The sequence below is a fragment of the Nelusetta ayraudi genome, unplaced genomic scaffold, assembly GCF_046127955.1.
Source record: "Nelusetta ayraudi isolate G7.1 ecotype Tasmania unplaced genomic scaffold, CSIRO-AGI_Nayr_v1 ptg000007l, whole genome shotgun sequence".
NCBI lineage: Eukaryota > Metazoa > Chordata > Actinopteri > Tetraodontiformes > Monacanthidae > Nelusetta > Nelusetta ayraudi.
The window spans coordinates 6,736,137-6,757,779 of NW_027466057.1; the positions used below are offsets into that span (position 1 = coordinate 6,736,137).

The 21,643-nt window shown below is 45.3% G+C and overlaps 2 protein-coding genes across 3 annotated transcripts in view; both read left to right on the forward strand.

Moving 5' to 3' along the window:
- The window catches only part of LOC142883404 (latent-transforming growth factor beta-binding protein 2-like), an 88,176-nt gene extending 73,874 nt beyond the window's left edge, over positions 1 to 14,302 (forward strand). Inside the window, exons 32-41 of the mRNA XM_076018260.1 lie at positions 6,048 to 6,176; positions 6,836 to 6,970; positions 8,024 to 8,230; positions 8,319 to 8,402; positions 8,493 to 8,621; positions 8,871 to 9,011; positions 9,112 to 9,279; positions 9,382 to 9,654; positions 10,197 to 10,346; positions 11,977 to 14,302. Of these exons, the coding sequence (XP_075874375.1) occupies positions 6,048 to 6,176; positions 6,836 to 6,970; positions 8,024 to 8,230; positions 8,319 to 8,402; positions 8,493 to 8,621; positions 8,871 to 9,011; positions 9,112 to 9,279; positions 9,382 to 9,654; positions 10,197 to 10,346; positions 11,977 to 12,152 (1,592 nt within the window). The 3' untranslated portion in view covers positions 12,153 to 14,302. The remainder of the gene's footprint in view (positions 1 to 6,047; positions 6,177 to 6,835; positions 6,971 to 8,023; positions 8,231 to 8,318; positions 8,403 to 8,492; positions 8,622 to 8,870; positions 9,012 to 9,111; positions 9,280 to 9,381; positions 9,655 to 10,196; positions 10,347 to 11,976) is intronic.
- A 546-nt stretch (positions 14,303 to 14,848) lies between these two features.
- pomt2 (protein-O-mannosyltransferase 2) lies at positions 14,849 to 21,384 on the forward strand. Of its 2 annotated transcripts, XM_076018266.1 has the most exons (22): positions 14,849 to 15,025; positions 15,309 to 15,602; positions 15,778 to 15,862; positions 15,961 to 16,065; positions 16,171 to 16,279; positions 16,718 to 16,826; positions 16,989 to 17,148; positions 17,230 to 17,336; positions 17,416 to 17,498; positions 17,809 to 17,918; positions 18,008 to 18,074; positions 18,164 to 18,224; positions 18,413 to 18,491; positions 18,565 to 18,716; positions 18,800 to 18,891; positions 18,996 to 19,072; positions 19,146 to 19,217; positions 19,312 to 19,371; positions 19,461 to 19,566; positions 19,664 to 19,804; positions 20,298 to 20,409; positions 20,595 to 21,384. In XM_076018266.1, the coding sequence occupies exons 2-22, from the start codon at positions 15,322 to 15,324 to the stop codon at positions 20,698 to 20,700; spliced, it is 2,274 nt and encodes a 757-aa protein (XP_075874381.1). In that variant the 5' UTR covers positions 14,849 to 15,025; positions 15,309 to 15,321; the 3' UTR covers positions 20,701 to 21,384. The 2 variants fall into 2 exon arrangements, with proteins under 2 accessions (XP_075874381.1, XP_075874380.1); XM_076018265.1 differs by having other exon boundaries at positions 14,849 to 15,602.
- Positions 21,385 to 21,643: the final 259 nt, after the last annotated feature.

Genomic DNA, 21,643 nt, shown 5'->3' on the forward strand with positions numbered 1-21,643 from the left:
AAAAATGTACTGAACAGTGACCCCAAAGTCGAGGTAACTCTAAAATATCATCCACTTATATATTCAAATACGTAACAGCAAAGGTTAAATAGCTCCACTTCAAGTAAAAACTGAATGGGTGATTTACTTTAAGAAGAATTTGTTTTATTTGTTTAAAAGATACTTACATTGAAATGTTTTTCAACATAAGATGTAGAAAGTATATGTTTGTGGACAAATGTAGGCATCAGAAAAAGAAATACTCAAGTAAAGTGCAGATACCTGAAAAATCAATTTAAGTACCGTAACGAAGTATTTGTACTTCATTACTTCCCTCTGCGAAACACTTCCAAGCTCACTCAGTTCCAAGGTGCAGCGCTCCTGGCGAGGACCCCGACTGTGGTTACAGCTAAACTAGCTTGATTTCCTCCGTTTTTTGTTGTGTTTTTCCCACGGCGAGTCCCGTGATGACATATTTACAGGGAGCTTGATTAAATAAATCTTGTCCCGCCTCAAAACCTAGGTCATAAAACTCCCACTTTTGGGTGAGATCTCGTTCTTGAACTTAATAGTGAAACCGTGCGGCAGCTGTTTCCTCCTCTGAAAATGCTGCAACATATTAAAACGTTGAAAAATCCGTAGATGCGGCCCGAAGATTGACGGGCATGAAGAAAAAAAAAAAACCCAAAGAGCACAAAATTATTTACAACGACTTAACACACAAACACGTGTGGCGGATTTCACGCGTCCTTCTGGTAGAGAGCTGATAAATAACAGTTGGCTGGGATTAAATGTGGCAAAATCGGGGAGCTTCTGGAGGTTTATTAAAAGTCTAACTGCAGTGGTGGCTGGTTTATAGTGACTGGAGAACATTTTTTCATTAAAAGAGGAGAAACGGCACTAACAGCTTTTCTCTACTCCTGGCCAGCTTTGGCACGAGATCAGTTCACTTTAATGGCTTTCTGGTGACAGAGGTCAAATGCTTTATGAAGGGGCCTTCCCTCTGCTTAGCTACTGCCTGCCGCCGCTTTCTCCTTAAAGGGAAAGTTCGCCTAAAACTGAAATTTCAGCCATTTATCACAGTGTGGACGCAGGCTGTCACTTTAAAACCCTACAATTCTGATTAAAGCTTTCCGAGGTTGACTGCAGGCTGTGTCCTCACTGTAAAAAGGTTGTGGGTTTGATTCCCGTCCCTGCGGTCTTTCCGCATCCAAAGACGTGCACAGGAGGCTCATTATCAACTCTGAATCGCTTGTGGGTGCGAGTGATGATGGCTGTTTGTCTCTCTGTGTGGCCCTGCGATAAACAGCAACTTGCCCTGCGTGTAACCCCGCGTTCACCCCGAGACCGCTGGGATCGACTCCAGCGGCCCATCATTTTGAAATCAAGTGACGTTAGTCAGCTTAGAAAATGCTGTTAGCCATTTTTTTCTGTTTTGATTTCAAAGTGTTTGATGCCTTCCCACCAGCACTGGGGAAAGCAGATAATAGCAGGATTTTCATCTTTGGCTTCACGTGTGTTTAACTCATCCGAGCTGTCACGCTGTTACGACCACATCCATCCGCTCGTCCTCCCTCCCGTTACCACGTTATGTCGTGAATTCTTCCTGGTTTTTTGTGTAAATCTCAGCACGGATCCGACTGAGATGCTGCCGTCACCCTAATAAAAGTCCATGGAGGGATTTCAATTACTTGGGGACGATTTTGTCTGCTTGTAAAAAAATCAAGAAAATATTTAGGAAGAGGCCAGAAACTGTAAGCGCCATTTATGCGACGTTTTGTTTTATTTTTACCCTCTGGCTTCAGAGAGGGGCCGTGGTTGTCTTTGGCTCTACTTCGGGGGCCCCTCTTCTAGATTTAGAGGCCGTGATACCAAAGGGAAAAACAGGGTATTTCCACGGCTCCGAGCGCTGCTTGCGGTGTGCGGAGGGGGGGGGGGGGAGGCGACATGTGTGTATTTGCAGGTCATTGTTTTTTTGGATGTAATTCACCATCGTGCTCATAAATCGTCCCTTAAAGCTACGCCATCCCTTTAATAAGCGCTTCAGGCCGGAAATTGTCTGCGGTGGCGTTCTGGCCAACCTTTCACCTCTGTAACCCTATAGAAACCTAAAGACATTGCCATGTGTGCTGCACCGCTCACGCCACAGTAAGCCCACCAGCCATGATATTTTTGGACTTGGAACTGAACGCAGCGTTACAAAAGAAGTTAACCCGAAACAGGTTGGAGCGTTATTTTCGGAACAGAGCACACAAATACAATTTGAATATAAACAGATACCTCATCCCCACCAAGTCAAGCGTAAAATATCCTGCACACGCTGGTCCAATCAGACAAGTGGTTGCCCAGTGAGCATTAGAGCAGCGCTGCGAGCTGCAGAGGAAGCCCACAGTAATGGGATTCCTATATTGCCACCATGTGTTCCAGATTAGCACCGGAATCATCACCACACGTACTCGATTTGCTCTGAGGTACCTGTTGGGTCGGTTGCCTCGATCGCTGCTCATCTCATCTCAGGGGAACTTCTCAGAGGTTTTCCTCGGAATACTCCAACTTCCTCCTACGGTCCAAAGACATGTATCAGGTTAACCGGCAACTGTAAATTATCTGTAGGTGTGACTGTGGATGGCTTGCTTGTCTCTCTATGTGCCCCTGCAATAAACTGGTAGCTTGTCCAGGGTGTGAGCCCACCTTCACCCAGCTCCCCATAACAATAAGTGCAAGAGAAGCAGTGATAACAAATGGGTAGATGGATGGATGGATGGATGGATAGGTGGATGGATAGGTGGATGAATGGATGGATGGATGAATGGATGGGCGGATGGATGGATGGATGGATGGATGGATGGATGGATGGATGGATGGATGAATGGATGGATGGATAGGTGGATGGATCGGTGGGTGGATCGATCCTCATAGTAGTAATTTACTAAAATTACGAAGTTTCTACTGCACTAATTGCACTAGTAGAGAAGATAACACACACTTAAATTCACACTTATCCCAGATGGGTTCACCCAAGTATTCTCCCTCTGTCATCCTTGAGCCTTTGTAGATTCCAACCTTTCACTCCAAGCTTTGGTGGATGTCAGAAGCAGTTTCAGTTCCCCCTCCCCACTCCCCGCCCTGTGTCCAAGACTGGAGGCATGTTACCAAATGACAGAGCTTGAAGAAGATTGCTGACAGAGGACTCGTCCCCCAGGAAGCCTTGCCTGAGAAGTTAGTTGTCTGCTTTTGAAAGGGGCTGACAGGAACCTGGCCATGCGCTCGCTTCAAATCAAATGACTTGTGTCTTCCGCCGACCTGCCTTTTGAAATTGCTCCGAACCAGAGAACAAAGCTGCTTTCCACAGAATGTGAATGACTTCTTACATCATGTATCCATTTGTCTAAAACATCTGTGGTACCTCCCGCTGAGGTTTGAGGCACACTTGCCCGAAATGACTATGAGATTAGTGGGAAGGTTTAAGTGTTCTACTTGTTGTGACTTTGTTCACATTTTTTCTGTATTTGAAACACGTCTTCCTGTTTTGCTTAGACTTGCGAGGTTCGATTACTCATGGAAACTTCGAAAGGAGGGGGGCCGCAGAGGGTCGTTGTGAAACTAATAGTAGACAAATAATGTAATCCTGCTTGCGATAAAACAGACAGTGCAGTGTCTTCTAATTTCATCAGCACTGTTTGTATCACATAACAGGGCTGTCTGTCATGATGTTCCCGACCGAGCGGCTCGCACTGACTTAATTGGATCTCTGGCAGGGCTGATTGTGCTAACTCTGGTTTTATTTATTTCAAAGCTGAGGAGAACAAGTTGTGGTTTCTGTGTTAAATTTCAAAGACACTCCATCGCAACACGATTGGAATGGACAGGCGGCCCGTTCCGTGACACAGCAGTAGAGTAGAATAAACACTGGACACACAATTACAAGGACCAAGGGCCGAGAATATCAGCGCTTGGATAAACACTGCCCAGTAGCAACCCAAAATAAAAAAAATACTGAATGCAGCCAAAATGGTCATCAGGCTTGACCGTCAGTGCTGGTGGTCTTTGGCAATGTTGGGGAATTCCATTATAAACATTACCTGAAGCACTGAGTGGAAAATTTGACGAGACAAGGCGCTCACACCAACATAAACACCCTCTCAGCATCCTGAAAAAGGAAGGGAAAAAAATTTTTCAAAGCATTTTCGGTATTTCCTCATCTCAGACATTACAAAGACAGCGTGTTTCACCTGCATCTGTTAAAATGATGGCACTTTTAAAACCAGATGGGGAAGAAAAAAAATCCACTGTGAATATTATAAAGCTCTTAAAATATAGGCTCCTTGGAAACAGATGATAAAATCGTTGGATTGGATATGAAAAGCTTTCTATAACTTGGCACAGCAGATGGAACATTTCTTAAACCCCTTTGATTTATCGCACACATCTCTGTATAGAGCCCATTCAAAGGCTAAGCAATGGGGAGTACAAAAAAAAACTTGGAGGGTACAAAAACTTCTGTCCATCACCTTCCCAGAAGGCCGGAGTCGATAAAGCTCGCTTAGTCCTGCTCTACTGCTCGAGGTAGCTACTGTGTTCGACGTTGGCCGTACGTCACTGTCTCGCACCCTGCACGATCATCTGACATTATCCTGCGGTTTTGATAAAATCACAGCTTGTGCAACTTAAGCCAGTCTGCCTTGCTGCGCTTTGGACTCGTGGTCACTTATGTATTTTCTTTCTTCTTCAGGGGCTTTTAAGGGCAGCTAGTTGTGGTTGTTTCCTGGCCTTGGGGCCCAATTGTTTATGGAATCCATGAAATCACAAAACTTGATAAAAATGCGTCCTAATTGAGACTGGCGAGATTGCAGAGTTGGAATGGAAACCGTCCAGGCTGCCGTGCAGGGCCATGAAAAGGTGAACTTGAGAAAGTCCAGCACTGTTTTAAAAAACTCACAGTTGTGTCCAGGCTACGTCAACATGGACTCGCAATGCCTTTATGAACCCATTCATCCATCCATCCTCCTGAGCTTAGGGTCATGGGAGTCTGCTGGAGCCTATCCCAGCTGTCTTAGGGCGAAGGTAGAGCATACTCCGAAAAAGTCGCCATTTCATCACAGTGCCACATAGTGATAAACAACCATTCACACTCAAATACACGCCTACGGACAATTTAGACTTTCCATTTAACCTCACGTGTGTTTTTGGACTGTGGGAGGAAGCCGGAGAACCCGTAGAGAACCCACGCAGACACAAGGGAGAACATGCAAACTCCACACAGAACCCGGAATCGAACCCACGATTTTCTTGCTCTGAGGCAGCAGTGCTAACCGCTGCCCATTAATGGCAAACAAAGTTAATTTGCAATAGATTGCTTTCCATTGTTTTTCCATGTCGCTCCCTCACTTACTTTGATGTGGGTTGTGGGGGAGGAAGGGCACGTCGCGCATAGTCTCCGCCTCACAATTTAGCGGCATGTAACCAACGATTAGCATGGCAAGAGAAGGCTGTCAAAAAATGTGTGGTTGCCAAGCCTGAGCTCTCTGCCATCCCTCTCCGGCTGCCTATAAAAGTGTCTGGATGAATGCTGAGTGCTGCCAGGCCGCGCACTGTAAAAAAAAACAAAAAACTTGCCCACTTCATCTTTTGCATCGTGCCAACATCCCAGTGACCTAAGTGTCACTTCTCACTCCGCTTAACACGATGCAACACTCGCAATTTTCAAGCTCCCTGTTGCTGCTGCTGCTGCTGCTGCTGCCCGGCTTTTGCTGATGTGGGGAAGGAGAGAGAGAAAGAGAGAGGGAAAGGCTGAATTACTTTACAAACACCAGAGTTTGAAAAGCTTCCAAATCGACTGTGTCAACGGCACGCTCTCTCCGCCTGTGATGACGACCCTGATTTTTGGTTGTCGCTGTTGCAAAAGGTGGAAACGGTGCAGAGCGCCCGTGTTTGTTTTGGGGAACAGACGCGGCGTCTGTTGAGGGCCTTTTTGGTTCAGAGCCCCGCCAAAATATTAATGTTATCGCCCTCTGTGACCTGTCCCACCCCCTATTCCCACCACCTCCCAACCACCCCTTACCTTGCAGACATCGACGAGTGCGTCAACGACACCATCTGTGGCAACCACGGCCTCTGCGAGAACACGGAGGGCTCGTTCCGCTGCCACTGTGACCAGGGCTACACCAACCCACCGGGAGACGCCAGCAAATGCGTTGGTATGTACATATATTTATACTCGAGGAAATCTGCATTGTGTGTGGTAATTGAAAACAACGATGTGGCTCAGTTAGCCAACTCCGCAGTCCAGAGCGTGGGGTTAAAAGCGTGCAAAAACACACAAACAGTCGCTGAAGCTTCAAAGGTACAGTGTGTAAAGTTCTACCATCTAGTGGTCAGATTTTAGATTGTAGCGCTCAGTCGCCTACCCTCCCTCCCCCAATCTCGCCAGTGAACTACGGTGGCCAGCAGAGGGCTAAAGAGTTCATCTTTCCCTGGAGATCTATGGTGTTTTTTTCATGACAATTGAATAAGTGGGGCTGCACAGCTAGAGTCTGGGATGAAAAATAAAGATGTGAAAATGTGTATGATATGGGACCTTTAAATATATTTATGCACTCATAAAATGTACACAAATCTTTTGACAGCAGTGTATCTATCTTGAATTTTTGTCTAATAACGTAAAAAGACCAAAGATCAAAAACCTTTACAAATGTCAAGAGGAAAAATAAAGAATATGGTCTGACAGTAATATAGTACATCTGAGGGCACACTCTGGTTGAATGGCCCTTCTGGTTCGACAGTGAGATTGCTGGCTGTGGGGTTTCGTGCCTGGTCCTTTGCTGCCCTCACTTCCTTCCTCTCCTCTCCCTCCCAGACGTGAACGAGTGCGAGATGAGCCTGGCGCTGTGCGGGGAGGCCCCGTGTGAGAACGTCGATGGCAGCTTCCTGTGCATCTGCCCCAACGACAATGAGGAATTTGATCCCGTCACCAGCCAGTGCCGCTCCAGGGGTAACAGAACGGGACTAGAACTCACTGGGACTCACGGGAGATAATTCTACTTCCCCATTATCCAGAGGCGGGGTTTTCCCTGATTAAATGAGGCAGCTTTCATTGTCCAAACAACAAGGTTTCGACGAGGTAGAGATGAAGTTGGCTCTGAGCGCCGTCTGCGGCGGCCTCTGTCTGTTCCTTACAGAAAGGTGGGGCTGATAGTTGGATGGGGTCGCCTCCGAAAACTTAGCACTCGGTCGTTTCGCCAACAGACATGAAGTCAATCCTCCCCCGAATCCACATGAACACCCCGAGGGGCTGCGTTTCGAACTCATTTCCTCACCAGGGTAATATGAGGCAAGACCGCCGGTGCTTAAAGACGCTCACCCCCCCTGCTGAACCGAGAGGTTGTTACCTTCCCGAGCGACAGAGCAGGGTCTGCAGGCGAGGGGGGCGTACGTGCGTGCGATTGAGCTCTATTTACACTATTAAGCGCGGCGCCCTCGGCCGGGATGTTTTTCCTCCTTCGCCCGGCCACTAAACCCCAGCTATGCCTTTGTGTACCTTTTTGCCACATTCCGCTGTTTGCTTTTTGACGCGCGTGAATCAATCATGTGAGAGCGAACGGTGTGTTGACTCACATGCCAGTGTTTCCATTTGGCTAAGCTGCCGGCTTTAGCGCCTGAAATGCCTTTGGGACAAAACGAGCAGTGCTCAGCAGTGGCGGTCGGCTGGTTGGTGGGTACAACGCACGACCAACCGCTGCTGCTCTGTTGTGTCCCGACTGGTTTCCGATTAGCGATTGGACTGCTTTCCTTAGCGAACAGCTGCAGCAAGATTGGTCACAAATTCACAAACGTGCACAACATTAGCAACATTTTGGTAAAGAACATATGACACCCAAGGGTAACCAGTTATCTCAGGCCAGCCCAAATCAAAATGTTACCTGAAGAAAGCCGTGCTTGCTGTGAGTCTCGGCGGTTCACAAAAGGTAGACAGCCGATAGATGAGGAAACCGGCTAAATTGGAAGCCAGTAGGGACCCTAACACCACCTCGTCCGCCCCCCACAGATGACATGAACCAGGGGCTATCGGCTGGCGCCACGGCCTCCGCCCCTGAGGAGGAGGAGAGGAAGGAGTGCTACTACAACCTGAAAGACACCAACTTCTGCGACAACGTCCTGTCTCGGAACACCACCAAGGAGGAGTGCTGCTGCACGGTGGGGGCCGGCTGGGGGGACAACTGCGAGATTCACCCCTGTCCCATCCCTGGAAGAGGTGCCCGGAGGCTCCCTGACAGCACATCAGAACGGAAGACAGATCATTCAGTGGCACATCCATAATAATTTTCTGTTTTGTTTCGTAGATGATTATAACAAGCTGTGCCCTCACGGCAGTGGCTTGCTGCAACTTCCTGCTTCCTCTATGGCAGACCAACGCCCTTTCACAGGTACCCGTTTGCCTACTGTTTCTAATCCGTGTAGCTTCCTTTTTTTTTGAGGTGGATGAGGTGTAAATCTTTCACTCCTCCCATCTTTAGATGCAAACGAGTGTGAGATGTTCGGATCGGAGATTTGCAAGAGCGGCCAGTGTTCTAACTTCTTCGCCAGCTACACCTGCTACTGCCGCAGTGGTTTCTACTACGACAACATCCGGCTTGAGTGTGTCGGTGAGAACATTCAACAGCCTTTTTGAAAAAAAAAAAAAATTATAGGTTGCAGCTACAAAGTGTATGTCCGGGACTTATCCCATATGTGTCCAGTTTATGACCAATGAGTTTCATTTATTGGCTCTAAAGATCCCATATTAAACCTATTTTCTGATCATTAAAAACATATTTAACTCTCCGTCTGAACCACTGGAGCTGAATGATGATGAGTTACCGTGTGTGTGCCTCCCCTCGTGAACGTGTGTTCAGATTATGACGAGTGTGGACTCGGAGTGGCCTGTGAGAACGGAGAGTGCGTCAACACGGCCGGCTCCTTCAACTGCTTCTGCAGTCCCCCGCTAGTGCTGGACGCCACCCGCCGGCGCTGCGTCATCACCAACAACACCGAAGGTACGTCGGACCCTGAACGCAACACAATGAATTACACACTGATTGCAGTTGAAGGTTTTCGTCTATATATACATTTTTTTTCCCTTGCACTACGACGCAGATGCTCTGGTGACTGATGACAACATGGACATTTGCTGGCAGCGACTGGAGGAGGGCAAGATGTGTGCAGACCCCCTGCAGGGTCGCAGGACAACGTTCACTGAATGCTGCTGCCTGTTTGGTTTCGCCTGGAGCGGACAGTGCGCCCTCTGTCCCCGCAGAGACTCTGGTGAGACGTGAAGAAAGGAAAAACCTTCCTCTAATTCAGACAAACTAATAAGCCATGACTGCAACTATACAAAAAAACTCAAACTCGACTCTGATTCTTCAGAGGACTACGCCGTCATGTGCAACCTGGCCCGGCGAGGACCAGATTCCGACAGTCTGCGAGAGCGGCCGGGATACGAGTACGGAGGCGAAGGGCCGGACGACCACTTCCTCCCTCCGTACTTTGATAGCTATGGCAACCCGGCCGGGACGTATGATGTCCCAGAGAGTGTCCCGCTCTTCAACGAGAACGACTACAGCGTGCACCAGCCCCCGGTGCGCGTTCCCATCGCACGGCCACGAGAGATGCAGCCGCAGCCCGTCAGCCCCTACGCCGGTAGGTGCAAGGACACTGTAGAAATACAGCGCAGCGCAATGGCAGTGATTATAAAGTGTGGCTGTGATTGCTTGACTAAAGCACAACGAGGGCGACCAATCCACTGCAGTTGCACCACCGTGTCGTCCAGCCATCGATTGTGTTCCGCTCAGGGTCGCAGGGGTCGGCTGGAGGTGAAGGCAGGGTTACACCCTGGACAAGTCGCCAGTTGATCGCAGGGCCACATAGAAAGACAAACAAACATGAACCAGTTTCACACACCTGTACCTACAGATAATTTAGACTTCCCAATTCGGTAATATTCATAATAATCATCATCATTAAGTCGTCCTTGCAGTGGAGGGATACAAATATCTTGTGGAAATGTCTGACAAAACACAGAGAGAATTGAAAATTGCCTGTTGCATTAAATTAAAGGATTACGGTATTATCTCTGAGCATGTGCACCTTCTGCACGAGCATTCAGGTCGCCACAGAATCCACGTGCAGCGATACGTAGGAAAGGTTTGAGATCTTCAGCGTCTGTCTCTCCGTCCCTGCAGGCCGCTACGAGAGCTTCGAGGGCCTCCGAGCCGAAGAATGCGGCATCCTGAACGGCTGCGAGAACGGCCGCTGCGTCCGCGTGCGGGAGGGCTACACCTGCGACTGCTTCGACGGCTACGAGTTCGACCTGAGCAAGATGGCCTGCATAGGTGAGCCGGCGGCGATGGCCAGATCGCTCTGCCTGCCTTCACATTCTAAGCCCTCTGGAGCCGTCTCAGTGCGGTAACTCGCAACTCGAAGGCTTTGAATTCCCCTACGAGCGCATTAAGTAATATTTCATGGTAAACTAATGCCATTGCCTCGCTCCTCCAAACCACTCTGCGTGCGCTCACTGCCAAGAGGAGGGAGGCCTTGAAGTTGATCCTCTCTGAATAATACATCAGATGTTATTTCTTGCGAGTGGCTTTCCTTCATTCGCCTTGTGAAGCACATCTCGCCGTAACGCAACGCCGTGATTACAGTATTGGGCCTGAGAGCGAGCTCATCATCTGCTCCAGACCTTCTTCTTTCCCTCCCCGCCTCTTTCCTCAAAAGAGATTGATTGAATTCAAACACAAGCTCAACTCATACCATTTTCACGGGAATCACCCCAAGCTGTTGCCCAGGCGAACATGACATAAACAACGGGGTGGGTCGTCCGAGACCGGGCTGTCACGGACCTCCAAGTGCAGCGAAAAGCAAGAGAGAGAAAAAAAAGAAGCACATGAAAGGCCAAAAGGAAACCGAAGCCGGCACGTTGTTAATTTTGTTTTGGACAACGCGCTGCTCCGGGCAGCAAAAAGTTCATGTTTACATCATATATCGCCATCACGCAAGAGAAATTGTGCAACATGTCACTGCTTTTTTGAATGAGCGCCTCCAATTTTTTGCGAGACGCGTTCAGACATATGGCTCGCACGTTGCGCAAGGTCTCGCAGTCTAACGAGATCTTTTCCGAGCATCTTCCCACCCACCCCCCATTGTTGGAATTGTTCACTGCAGCCGCTTCGTGTGGTTTCCATTACCGTATTGTTAGCTGATTGTTTTCTTAATTTATTACATTCATCAGTTAAACATCTACTGTAGTTGATCAACAGCCCGCAAAAGCCGAGCAGTAACTCAGGGAGAAAGACATTTATTGCATGAAAATATAATAAAAGACATTTATTATATTCATTAAAAAAACGTCACAAGTGCTCTGTTTTGATTGACAATATATTGGCCATTCAAATGAGAACATTTGAAAAATACAGAATGTTTTTTAAGATCCCATCCAACCTTCACCCCTTCTGTTTCCCTCTTCAGAAAGTCTGTGCTGCAAGAAACAGTTCTCAAAATCCACCCTCTGTCATGTCACACCTCTTGCCATGATTTTCTTGAACCCTCCTCTGCTTTGAAAGGGGCAAAAACCTTTCCAATCCAGTGAAGGGAGGCTGTGACAAAACATCAATTTTAGTAGGAAGTTCAAACACTAAAACAGCATTTTTACAGGCTCTTTTCAGTGTATTTTTTTATTTTTGTTTTCGTTTAGTTAATTGGGCAAAGTAGTTTCAAAGGATTTAAAAAAAATCTGATAATAAAAATTGAAAAAATTAGTAAAATATGGAACCTTTAAATTAGTCTTATAATAAGTCATCAGATGAAGGTTTCAAAATGGTTCCTATATTCAACCCATAGAAAACTGGCTTCCATTTCAAAGTCTTGAAAAAAATGTTTAAAATAGGAAGGAAGTCGCTCTTGGGGAGGAAGTAATAGAAGCAGTTTAACCTCGTCTCCCATCGTTTCCCCGTTTTCCTGCAGACATCAACGAGTGCGAGGACATCAGCGACAAGGTGCCCCTGTGCCAGAACGGAAAGTGCACCAACACCGAGGGCTCGTACAAGTGCACCTGCCTTCCCGGCTTTGTAGCCTCGGCCAAGCCACACAAGTGCATCCCGGCCATCCCGGCGTCTGAGCTCGGGAAGACAGAAAACTGAGACAATGGCTTTTCCTTTTCCCTGAACGCCTCACTCTCTGCCCCCCTGCTTGTCTTCCTTCCTGGGCCTGGCACTAAAAAAAACTTTCAAACGTCCAAATGTGTTTCCCCGCACATAGAAATGATTTACAACACTAACATGCATTTTTACGACGTATCCAGATCCCCCATCATGACACTCTAGAGGACCAGGAATGGTGCAGTGAATGTATTACATGGGATTTAGTATTAACCAGATATCCATTTGCCTTAAAGGGATTTTGTGGACTGATCTTTTTATACCCAGTAACCCGGGGCAATTTGATACGCAGATATATTTTCCACGTTTAGTTGTCTCTGTCGCTTTTATTATTATTTTTCATTTTTGTGTGTTATTTATTTCATTTACACGACGGGCCTCTGCAAAGTAAGAAAATGCCACCTGTTTCAGAGGGTACACTTGATTCCTCTTGTTACCTTTGTCTCTTGAGCTCAAAGGCAGTGTGGGGAGGTCAGACATGTCTGACGTAAAAGAAGATATGTCCCCCCAAAAAAATAATAATATAATATTTCATATGTAATCATGCAACATTTTCAAACATCAGTTACAGCTCGCTCAGTCACTCTAATTAGTCACTAAATGGATGTCAGAGCTGTTAAATGTCCGAACCACAAAGAGAACTTTAACCACGACTGCCTTCCCTGTTCTTGAAGTCTAACCGCAAGCTGAAGAGCACCTGAGAAGAAGAAGAAGAAGAAGAAGAAGAAGAAGAAGAAGAAGAAGAAGAAGAAGAAGAAGAAGAAGAAGCACAGCCAAACTTTGACACAAGCCTTCTGCATGGACCTGGAAAAGACAGTAGATGTATATGATGATCTATGTAATGTTTAGGAACTAAAGGTGCAATCAGTTTAACCTGCCTTCCTCTATCTGACACCTTTTTTTTTCTTTTTTCTTTTTACAAGCTTATTCTCAGCAGCGATAGGAAAAAAAGAAAAAAAAAACAGCTTGCATGTAGTTGCTAGTTCTGTCTCTTGTCAACAGTATTAGCTTCTGTTATACTGTAGTATCAGTAGAGTTTTGTTTTAGGATTTGAGCAGGAAGGTAAATAAGTTATAGGTATAATAATATGTGCCCACAAACGTGACTCAAGGCTTCGAAACGCCACACCAGCACATTCGTCTGCACTGTTGTTGGATGCCAGATCAGACCATTCCCATGTGTGCATCTCTGAATGCATGGAAAGACAAAGGCTCTGTTGGAGAGGTTTGGTATATTTTGTACAGTTCTAGTACTATGTATTACTATAAATGTGTTGTTGCCGTTGCTGTTGTTCTTGTTGTTGTTGTTGTTGTTGCATATCATCTTAATGCATTATAGCACAAACAATACATTTTTTGACATAAAGCATAAAATGTAAGAAAAAAAATCCGACATTATAGCTTTGTAGATTTATACATGTCTGTAAATTTCTTTCTTTTTTTTAAAGCATATCTTTTTATGTGTATGAGGAGGGAGTGGCTGACACTGTATCAGAGTAAGTGTGCGTGTGTGTGCGTGTGTGTGTATACCCTGCCCTGTGGAGCAGACAATGACTTTTTGTTTTTTTTAGTTTTTTTTGGAAGTGGCAGCACTGTTCTAATTACAGGCTATTTTGTCTCTTCAAATTTCATCCAAATGACAAGATATCTCCGTGTGCATTTCAAACATATTGGATAAATTGCAGTACACGAGTTCTTCGAGTCCAGATTTGATGCTTCTTTTCATGGATGTATCATAAAGTACACTGAGTTCTTCATCTGGTCTCCTTTTTGTTTTTCAGGTTGTCGTAAAAAACTAAAATCAGTCTGTTGGTCATTTTAGTGGGTGATTCAAGCATTTGACCAGGACCCCTCACATGCACTCATTTGTACTTAATTGCCTTTAAACCAATTCAGTATTTCCACTTGTTGGCCACTCTACTGTGCACCCGAACTGCACACTGCCAGTCAATCTTGGGTCAATATCAGCGTATGTAAAGCCTTCCTGCCTGACGTTCTAAATTACATGCAACACGTGTGATGTAAAAGTGTGTGGTCAGTGAAAAATATCAAAGCTCATTTTTTCATTTTGTTTACCTCCAGCTGTAATAACCGTCGGTCATCCAAAATAAAAGCTATCAGTCTCTTTCTTAACTTTGTTTGTGGATTGCGTATTATTTTTCTTTTAGCCGTTCCTATATTGTTGCTAATTGATCCTAAATGGATTAATTTAAAAAAAAAAAAAAAAAAAAAAAAATCCCTGCATACATGAAGTGTTTTATTCAAGCTGCTGCTGCAGTATATCTAGTTGAGAAACGTAAAATAGCTGTTCGAATGCAGTAAGGTAAATTTACATATGGTTTATAACGACTGACTGCCACTGCCATTAATTCTATTTTAAAAATAATAATAATAATAATAATAATAATAATAAAGGGGGAGAGGGGCATAAAGGAATAAATCAGATGTGGTTAACTGAGTTTTTCCGATCTTCAACGCTGAGTTCGTTTCCACGATTTCGATACTATACTGCCCTCTAGTGGTCAAATACAATAAACACACTATACTGGCCTCTGCCTTATCAGATTTTCTCCCATTGGTTCACTGGCACGGGACGCTGCTCCAGAAGAACTCTGGGAAAGCGCGTTCAGCCGGCGGCAACATTCCTACATTGTCCATTACCGGCAGAATACAACTCCCAGCATCCCCTCGGCGTCATGCGCGTGGACCTCCTAGTCTGCTCGCCCTGTCGCTGCTCGGCTAATGTAAACATTTGCATCGTAAATTGCCGGATTTTGTGGAGGAAAATCAAAGCATCAGATTTCTGTTCTGTCCTCTACCGTGCGCAACGTCGCCCCATGGATACGCCATCTGAAAGTAGGCTTCCAAGGTTAAATAAGTGTGTTTCCATTTTGCAAAATGCCCCAGTCGGCTAGCAAAAAAAGCTTTGTTGACAATTTTAAAATAAATGTCCTGATAGTTTGACAAGGATGTAACAGCGTGTTATTAGACAAAGCACATTCAACATTAGTCCCCTCTTTTCTTTCTTTTCTTTTTTTTGTTTTGTTGCAAACTTGTTAACTTTATTCGGCTTCACTGTGTGACCAAGTGGTGTCAACAAAATTACACTCAAATCCAGAAGCGACTTGTTTCATGACAGAATTAGGCCCCTAATGGCGAAAGAGGAACCGTGGAATGTAACAGGCGGCGGTTCGGCGTTTAGAAACAGGAAGATATGCGCAACCTCCGAGAAGACCCCGACAGCTCATCTGTCAAAAGACAAAGACGCTCGTTCGTTTAAAGATGACGCCCGATCCTCAAACGGGACATCTGCCGGCGCTGCACCCAAAGGAGACGCCAGTCATGAGCCGCCCAGCAGGGCGCTGCTCATGCTGTTGGTTGGGCTCTCCTTCTCCACGCGTCTCTACAAGATCTCAGAGCCTCCACATGTGTGGTGAGTGGACCCTCTGTGCTGGGTATCAGGTCAAAAACTCAAACTCAAACACAATAACTAATTGTTGTTGTTTTTTTACTCATTGGCTTGGAACAAAGAGTATGGAAAAAATAAAGATCTTATCTTCTGAACTTGTTACTGTTGCATTGACGTGTCAGCCACTGGTGTGTTTCAGCTGGGATGAGACACACTTTGGGAAGATGGGAAGCTACTACATCAACAGGACCTTCTTCTTTGACGTTCACCCTCCTCTTGGAAAAGTGAGAGCCCATTAATGTTTGTGTTCGTTTGAGCTTGCTCATTTTCATCGAAGCTTCGACCGCAAGAGTGTTTATTTCATTCCCGTCGTCTGTCGCAGATGCTGATTGGCCTGGCCGGTCACCTGACTGGCTACGACGGCACTTTTCCTTTCATAAAGCCAGGAGATAAATATGACCACCACAACTACTGGGGGATGAGAGGAGTAGGATGCTTTCCACATTAAACATGTTGCGTTTTCAATGATAATCACAATGCATTTTAATAGTATTAACACACTGCTGTGGCTTCATTGGCTTTCCTGTTACAGTTCTGTGCCGTGTTGGGCTCCTTTCTCCCCATCTTTGCCTTCCTCATCGTGAAGGAATTATCTCAGTCTCACACCGCAGCTCTCATCACCGCCACGCTGCTGCTATTTGGTGAGTCATGATGTGACTAATTCTAAAAAGATCTCCAAGTCAAAATACATTTAGTAATTGCAGAGTAATTTGGCCATCCTTCCAACATCCCATGATGTATGTGTCCTCAGGTTATTGGTTTTTCACCCTGGTATCCAGGACTCGGAGTGGAGTAGCTTCAGTCCAAACTTCAAATTTGGGACTTTTCTCATTTCTAGCAATACCTTATTATTGATTGAAAACACAAAATAGGGGACTTTTTAACATTTAACCATCGTTGTGGCTAAACTGAATCTGCACACATTGTGATTTAAAACCCACTACTGATTAAAACAGAGTTAAATTCGTGACTGAAAAATTACATTCACCTTAGATAACTGAATGCATGAAAGTTTTGCCTTCATGCATTTCTACTGCAACTCCAGAATAAATTTGTTCTCATTTTGACTCTTTCAACAGACACTGGCTGCATCACCATCTCCCAGTACATCCTGTTGGACCCCATACTATTGTTCTTCATCATGGCAGCAGTGTTGAGTATGGTCAAGTTCAACAGTCAGAGACACAGGTATTGCCATATTTGTTTTATATTTTCTTCAATAAAATCCAAATTTCTTGTGTCTAATTTCATCATGCATCAGTCAATCCATGCAGTTTTTTTTGTATTAGTTTTCATATTTTTAAAGAAAAATCACGTTTCAGCGTTTGTATTTAACGTTGTTGTTTTCAGGCCTTTTACTGCCCCCTGGTGGCTGTGGCTAGTACTTACGGGAGTGAACCTCTCTGGGGCGCTGGGTGTAAAGTTTGTTGGCCTTTTTGTCACCCTGCTGGTGGGACTGAACACAGTCTGGGACCTCTGGAGGCTTTTGGGAGACTTGAGCCTTTCTCTGGTGAATAGCGTATTGACTTTTAAGGTTCTAATACTTCCATAGAGCAGTGCTGCAAGTTTTAACTAGTTGTTGCTGCCCCAGGTGGAAATTGCCAAACACTTCGTGGCTCGAGTTGCGGGACTCATCGTGCTTCCGCTCCTGCTCTACATCACAATATTTGCAGTCCACTTTGTTGTGCTGAACAAAAGGTGCGTCAGTGTGTGAGAGTCAGTCAGTCATGACTGGTTGAAGGTCTGATGTAGCATCCTGAATGTTTTCTCTGAACAGTGGACCTGGAGATGGATTCTTCAGCTCAGCCTTCCAGTCCCGACTGATCGGGAACAATCTGCACAACGCCTCCATGCCCGAGTGTGAGTCCCAAACACACAAAAGAAAGCACATTGCACTGTGGCTGCGCTCTGCAAACAGAATGATATTAAAGCGTAAATAAAGTCCGTTAGATAATGTCGACGTTTCTTTTGTGTCGGTGGAAGCCAAGTGGGCCGAGACATTTGTTTAAATTTTTCTGTCCTCACCGGTGATGTAACAGTGTTCCAGAAATAGTCAATGTTGTGTCTCTTGTTGCTGTTGAGTTTAATCCACATGATCAGTGTTTTGATCTCATTTACTCTCATGTTTTGTAACGATGCAAGGTCGTGTTCCGTCCTTCCTCTGATGCAGACCTGGCGTACGGCTCCACCATCACTGTGAAAAACCTGCGCATCGCCGGAGGATACTTGCACTCCCACTGGCACCTGTACCCAGAGGGCGTCGGGGCAAAGCAGCAACAGGTCCGCTCCCCATGCGTCACCCTCCTGAAAATAATGAACCGCATGGTATTGTTTCCGTTTACGAGTCTAACCAAACCCACTCACAACAGGTGACTGCCTACCTCCACAAGGACTACAACAACCTGTGGCTCGTTCGCAAGCCCACTCGCAATGAGAGTGAGTTCCACTGTTTATTTGCATGTTTCAAATAAATGAAGCAATGTCTCGGAGACTAAGTGTTCCTCTTTTGTTTGTGTCTTATTAAGGCCAGTCTGGGATGCCTGACTTGGTTCGTCACGGTGACATCATTCAACTGGAACACAAGGAGTAAGCGTTCAGAGTGTCTGCATAGCTTTTATATTAGAAGCACTGATTGTATGTGTTGACACAGACTTTTTAATGATGTTTTTCTAGCTTGTGAGATCTCTATAATACATGCCTGAACAGTCATACATTTATCATACAGCGCACACCAAGAGTCTAGATTATATGAACCATTTTCAACGTCTGTCCAGGACGGGTCGTAATCTTCACAGCCACATCCACGAGGCCCCAATGACCAAGAAGCACTTCCAGGTCACAGGCTATGGCATGGTAAGTACCTTCATCGCGGTCACTTCTTCTGACTGCGTTATCTGTTCCACCCTGAGATGTCGCCTTTCCTCAGAACGGCTCGGGTGACGTCAACGACCTCTGGCAGGTGGAGGTGTGCGGCGGACGAAAAGGCGACCCTGTGAAGGTTCTGCGGAGCAAAGTTCGCTTCCGGCACAAGGCCACGGGTTGCATACTTTTCTCCTCTGGAAAGACTCTCCCAAAGTGGTAACACCAGACTTCTCCGCCACTTCTTACTGGATGATTTACTTACATGGAACTCAAAAGGTTCTGGTTTTGTGTCTGGTCAGGGGCTGGGAGCAGGTGGAGGTGACCTGCAGTCCCTACCTGAAGGAGACTCCAAGCTCCCAGTGGAACATTGAAGATCATATCAACCCCAAATGTATGATCAACTCAGCCGTTGCTTATAGGTTTTGTTGTTGTTGTTGTTGTTGTTTCCACTGTGTGACGTCGTCATATCTGGTCGTCTCTTGTGTTGTCCTGTAGTGCCCAACATTAGTTTATCCGTCCTGAAGCCCAACTTCCTGGAGATCCTGCTGGAGTCCCACATCGTCATGATCAGGGTAGGGGTAAAGAAAAGTGGTCACAGCACAAATTGTCAGAAATCACTTCTTGACCCTGACCACCTTCTTTTAGGGCAACAGCGGCTTGAAACCCAAAGACAACGAGATGAACTCCAAACCTTGGCATTGGCCCATCAACTACCAGGTCTGCTGATTGACACCAGACTAACCTCTCTAATACGACTGAAACTTAAACTCATCACGTCTCTCAAGAACACGTTTCTGCCGCATTTCCTCAGGGCTTGAGGTTCTCTGGAGTCAATGACACAGATTACCGTGTTTACCTGCTGGGAAACCCTGTAAGTTCACGCTGCGCTTGTACCGTGTCGTTCCTGTTCCTGCTTTTGTTTGAACAAACAATAACGATTCCCCGATGGCTGTTCGTCAGGTGGTCTGGTGGGTAAACTTTGCCAGTTTGGGCTTGTATCTCATCATGGTGGCAGTGGCAGCTGTGACCCTGAAAAGAGGCTTCTCCCTGAGCCAAAGAAGAATGGGTATTGTATTATTACTTCTTTTTTTTTCACACTAGCGTTGTGCACGCAATGCATTTCCAAATTCTCCCGGCTCACCTCGCCTCGCCTTGTCTTTCAGAACACTGCAGTGTGCTGATGACAGGAGGGGGCCCGCTTCTTCTAGGCTGGGTGCTGCACTATGCCCCTTTCTTCACCATGGGTCGAGTGCTTTACTACCACCACTACTTCCCTGCAATGCTGTTCAACAGCATGCTGACAGGTGCTGTTTTTTTTCCCTCTGGCATTACAAAGACCTTCTTTGTTTTGAAATTAGGGGGAAAATAGCCTGAGGGGAAGCATATTAAATAAAAGCAGATTTCAGACACACACCCAATGGCCACCTTGCCAGCAGTGGGATGGGCCTAAAACCACCACTGTTGAAAACATCATGACTTCAATGAAGGAAGAAAAAAAAAAGTGGCCTGGAAACATTTCTTAGAGATTGCAGACAAAACTCACTTACATTTTAAATACACTTTAATGGAACCAATGTGCATTTATCTATGCATTTATGTATGTCCAGACCACCCTGCTTATTAAGGACTCCTCTATATGTTAATTTCTTTATAATTTTTTTTACAACTCATACAATTCATTTTATTGTGCAGCGTTCAGTTATTTCTGATAGCAATCCATTATGTCAGGCTTCTGTCCAGGTGTTGAACTGTTCAGGTCACAGAATGAAGCAAAGTTGTCATTGGTTTACCCCTCAGGAATCACTCTGGACACTCTCTTCAAAAGTTGGGACCTGCTCCTGCACCCGCCTTACTGTGATTGGCTCCAAAGAGCTGGGCAGGCGGCCCTCCTGTACAGTGTTCTTTACAGGTGAGATGACAAGCGGTCTGCATGTCAAATGACAACATTCAATTTGTAACAAACAAAACTTGGCATTTTATTTCATCCATGCGCACTTCCCTCGAGCTTAAATTGATTGTACGATTTTATATACTTTATACTTTTAATTAGTGAACTGCCTACACTTAACGCAACTCTGCTTGGTTCTCTGTCAGTTTCTACCTGTTCCATCCGCTGTCCTACGGCATGGCAGGTCCTCTGGCACACCAGCCTGGCAGCACCATGGCGGGCCTCAAGTGGATGGACTCATGGGAGTTCTGAACAGCTTTTGCACAAAGAAGGAACTAATACTGTGACATACAACCCTGATTCTTATTATGAGACAGGGCAACTGATCGAGCACAAAAAAAAAAAGGATTTCATGTTCCATCTAATCAACGGTTTGCGCTACTCAATGTAGTTCTCAAGTGAACGACAGATGCTTGAAATGTTTTGTGCACAATATTGGAGCTATTCAGCCTGATGCGGTCAAGTCAACAATTTAGGTTACGTTCATTCTACCAGGACAAGTATTTATATTTTTCAGCATTTCTTAATATTGGATATGAATATTGAACATTTTGTGTGTGTAATTTTTTACACCTTTTGACGGACTGTAATAACATCAATGTGTGTGAGTGTGTGTGTGTGTGTGTTGAAAATTGAGACCTTAAATGAGTACCGAGTTTAGGTACCGAATTGCCTTTACCAGCAGTGTTACCCCTCGGACAAAATATGTTTAAACTGTAAGTCACAGGTGTGAACTACTGCCTGACAGGAGTCAGTCCCTGATGGACACATTTATAGACAACTTGTCATGGAAATGAAAGGGGCTTCTGTTTGTTTGGAATTGCCTTAATTGCTGTGACATGTATTTTTGTATCAGTAGTACTGAACTACTGGCTTCCTATTTTTACCTAATAAAACCACAAGTGAGTTCCTGCTGAGGTGGACATTGGGGTGTAAGCTGGAAATGATGCTTGGTTGACTTTTATCAAGAGTATCTTTATTTTTATTTATTTGATATTGACATTAAAACCGCTTAAAAACAATCTTGCCGCTTCAAAACGTCACAAAAAGTTCTGATTTGTTTTATGTAATACATGTTATGAAAACCTATATGAAAAATATAACACAGATTGTTTTTGATCATTAATATTATTATACAGTATTTTATTTTACATAACAAGGCACCGGAAATTCTTCCTAGATTAAAATGCATAAC

Bases quoted from the DNA above. Each gene is read 5' to 3' on its own strand.
- pomt2 (XM_076018265.1), top strand. From the start codon at position 15,322: ATGGCGAAAGAGGAACCGTGGAATGTAACAGGCGGCGGTTCGGCGTTT. The intron at 18,892-18,995 runs GTATGATCAACT...GTTGTCCTGTAG, and splicing joins AGATCATATCAACCCCAAAT to TGCCCAACATTAGTTTATCC. The intron at 19,567-19,663 runs GTATTGTATTAT...CTTGTCTTTCAG, and splicing joins CCTGAGCCAAAGAAGAATGG to AACACTGCAGTGTGCTGATG.